The 3,733-nt window shown below is 36.7% G+C and overlaps 1 protein-coding gene across 1 annotated transcript; it reads left to right on the top strand.

Annotated features, from left to right (window-relative positions):
- The first annotated feature begins 2,624 nt into the window (after positions 1-2,624).
- LOC149815102 (early nodulin-93-like) lies at positions 2,625-3,733 on the top strand. Its single transcript, XM_089990482.1, has 4 exons — positions 2,625-2,742; positions 3,064-3,125; positions 3,223-3,298; positions 3,654-3,733. The coding sequence occupies exons 1-4, from the start codon at positions 2,625-2,627 to the stop codon at positions 3,731-3,733; spliced, it is 336 nt and encodes a 111-aa protein (XP_089846608.1).

The raw sequence follows: 3,733 nt of genomic DNA, 5'->3' as shown, positions 1-3,733 counted from the left end.
TTTGATATTTTTAAACCATTCAAAGTGCATGCTGAGAATATTTGCAATGGCAAGATTAAATTCCTTCATACTTATTGGGGCGGTGATTATCGTAATGTGTCTACCTATTTACAAGCCTATGGGATTGGACACAGGGTTTCTTGTCCTCACACACATGAACAAAATGATAGTGTCGAACACAAACACCATCACATCGTTGATGTTGGTCTCACCCTTATGGCCCATGCTAACGTTTCTTTGAAATTTTGGCCTCATACGTTTCAAACTGCGGTTTATCTCATTAACTGACTCCCTTCGACTACCATTGCTCATAAAACTCCTTTAGAACTCCTTTTCAAAACAACTATTAATTACAAATTTTTGAGAGTTTTAGGTTATGCATGTTTTCCTTGCCTCTGGCCTTATCGTCGTCATAAACTTGATGCTTGTTCCACTAAATTTGATTTGTCTGTATACACCGATGTGGATTGGATCGGGTGCCTCGATGATAAAAAAATTCACAAGTGGTTATGCAATGTTCATTGTCCATAATTTGGTGTCCTGGAGCTCCAAGAAGCAAACTACCATCTCTCGATCGAGCACTGAAGCTGAATATTGAGCTCTCTCCAACTCTGCTGTCAAAGTTACTTGGATTGGTTATCTACTACAAGAACTAGGTTTTTTGGGTCCTCTCTCCAACTCTGCTGACAATATTGGTGCCATGTATCATGCTTCTCACCCAGTGTTTCACTCTCGCTTTAAACATATTGAAATCGATGTGCATTTTGTCCACGACAAAGTAGCCAAGAAAGAGTTACAAGTACAGTATTTGCATACTCATGGTCAACTTGTTTACCTCTTCACCAAACCCCTATCTTTCCAGTGTTTCTCTCTGTTGAGGTTCAAACTCAATGTGCACCAGAGCCCATTGTGTTTGTGGAGGGCTCTTAGAGATAAGCTTATGGAAGAGTCGGTCCTTCCATCTACATCCCAAATGGACTCTATCCAACTGAAAGGAACGACTCCTGATCATGGTCACGAATTAAGATGAGTGATCCTAAGGATAATCTAGAGCTTCTAAATGTATTGGGCTCTTGTTATCTCTATAAACTAAATAAGAGGAAAGCCCCTGTTCAAAATTTTGAATAGAAGGGCCATCGTAGATGTAGGTGTTTTACCGAACCACGTTAAAATCATTTCTCTTGTGTAAGTTTGTTTATTGTGTGGTTTATTTTATTATTTATTTTATTAATGAGGCTGTGGGATATGTTGCTAATAATTGAATCCTAAAAGAACAACATATTATGTTCAAGAGCCTTTTGATAATGTTGGAACTTTTTTAGTATTTCTGCTATAAATGAAAAAACAGGGTCATTTGTTGAACAGAAATCCCAAAAACAATGTTTTTTTTATTAATTTCACAATTAAACTTGGAAATGTTGAAAGGACACACACGTGTGCGCGCCCACACACATCATAAATGTCTTTTCCAGAGAATATAGTCCATGAAAAAGCTTGTGCCATAAAAAACAGACAATGACATACATGTCACTAATTTTTAGCACAATACCATAACTGACCTTGAACTAAAAAATATAACAAATATAGCCAATTTACCGTTTCCTTGATGCTTTTGCTCTTTTTTTTTGTTGAAATTATGACATCTGATTTTCTAAGAGACAACTTACATAACGCCTGATTTTTCAAAGTAACAACTTAGACAAGTGATTTGATCATGGTGCCTAATTTTTCAAACGACAAAAAGATAAAACCATAAAAAAAATCAATTGCCTAAATTTTATCATATTTTGAGTTGTGAATTGATCATCTTTGTCATATTTTTTCAGTCTTGGTCAAAACGTGGGACGGTGCCAAAAGTGAGGCTCCTCTACGACTTTGTCAGAATAAAAAACTGGGATTTCTCTACGAAATCTCGAGAACGTCCCAACATATAGAAAAATATAATATATATGTAAAAAATATATGGAAAATAGATAATATAAGACACTGAGAAAAGTGTTCTTTTCAGGTTAATATATATCGTAATATATAAAACCATGATATTTTCAAAATATCACCTATTCTGAAATATTACATGTTCAGCATTGTATCGGCCTTTGAAAATATCGTGATATTTCAAAACATAAGCTCTGTGGTTCTACTTCTGGTGTAAAACATGAGTTGTCTGCTTTGGGGAAGGAAAAATATATTTATTTACATATATACTTTTCATTTTTAGTTTGGTGTGCCCATTTTAACGTCCTTATCATTTTTTTCCAGTTTTTTTTCTTAGACTTTGAACACTTTAGTTACTGACATGGCACTTACTCTTTCTAACAAGGTCAGAATCAGATGGCATAGCTAACAAAGCTAAAGAATAAATATTACAAATTTAATCCTCTAGAAGGGCCTATGGCTTTTGAATGACTCAGTTTTACCACCAAGAAAGGGAAAACACCAGACTAGGGGCCGACCCTTGTTTTCCTTTGAATGCTTGCAGGTGTGCAGGTAGGAATATCTCATTTTAACTCTCTTTAGCATTATAAATTGCCTCTTCCCCTCCTTCCATCCCACAGCAAAACCTTGTGCTTCCTTGTCCTCCTTTTCCAAAATTAAAACCCTTCTCCTTTTCTGCAAAATATAAGATGGCTGGTGTCCCTTCTTCCCAATCAGCTACCCGCAATGTGTCTTCTTCTCCACTAGAGAAGAATAGTTTAGGACACTTGGATCAAAAGTTAGCTATGGCAAGACGTTGTGGGCATGGTATACTGTCATTACTTTATGAAAGATGAATTTTAGCATCCCAAGGGAGCTATATCTCATTGATTATTCATGAATTGAGGGACTAAGTTTGGCTTGAAGATGTGAACCCACAATAAAGATTTTAATACCTTGTTTTCTTCTCTGTTCTACAAGGAAGAAATAAGAATATAAGTTTGTGTAATTTTTTTTGAAGGAAACAAGTTTTCATGCAATCAAGGCAAAGGAACAACTGAACAGTTAATTACTAAAATGTTATTTTACATTTTTTCTGAGGGTTTTCATTTCAGTTAATGACTGATGCTTTGGTTTTTGAATGTGAAGAGGGAGTGGTTGCAGGAGCAAGGGCAGCTGTGGTTGCAACTGTTGCTAGTGCTATCCCTACTGTAAGCAGCAACGATTCACCTCTCTCTCTCTCTCTCTCTCTGATTTCATGATATATTACCAATCTCATTTTTTGGTTTTGCATGTGTATGGATGCAGTTGGCAAGTGTGAGAATGTTACCCTGGGCAAGGCGCAACCTTAACCCCACGGCCCAAGCCCTCATTGTTTCTATAGGTATGTCCTTATGCTTCTTTCTCTAGCATTAGTCACAATTTGGCTGTCACATGGATACTGCTAAAGATACGGGGATACGGCCATTTTTGTGAAGTTTCCTGTATGAGTTGAATACAAGGGGATACGGAACGAGAGTCAAAATGGTGTATCCCTGTGACAGCAATTTGGTAGTCTTTACTAGATGTTTGCTGTATCTGCTTACTAGTAGTGTATGCATATCCTGGCTAATGTGTAGTATTATTTCTCCTCTTTTTTTGTAGTAGGATAGAGCCTAAGATGACTAGTGCTAGCTCATGTTATGTGATCATAATTCTACTCTTGTAACAAGGAAACAAATTGGGAATTTTTATTGCAGTGGGTGGTTCTGCATTCTTCGTTGCTGCAGACAAGACAGTTTTGGCGACTGCAAGGAAGAACTCCTTCAAACACCACTAA

The sequence above is a fragment of the Nuphar pumila genome, chromosome 15, assembly GCF_984573655.1.
Source record: "Nuphar pumila chromosome 15, dmNupPumi1.hap1.1, whole genome shotgun sequence".
Lineage (NCBI taxonomy): Eukaryota > Viridiplantae > Streptophyta > Magnoliopsida > Nymphaeales > Nymphaeaceae > Nuphar > Nuphar pumila.
This window is presented reverse-complemented; position numbering and strand designations above follow the sequence as displayed.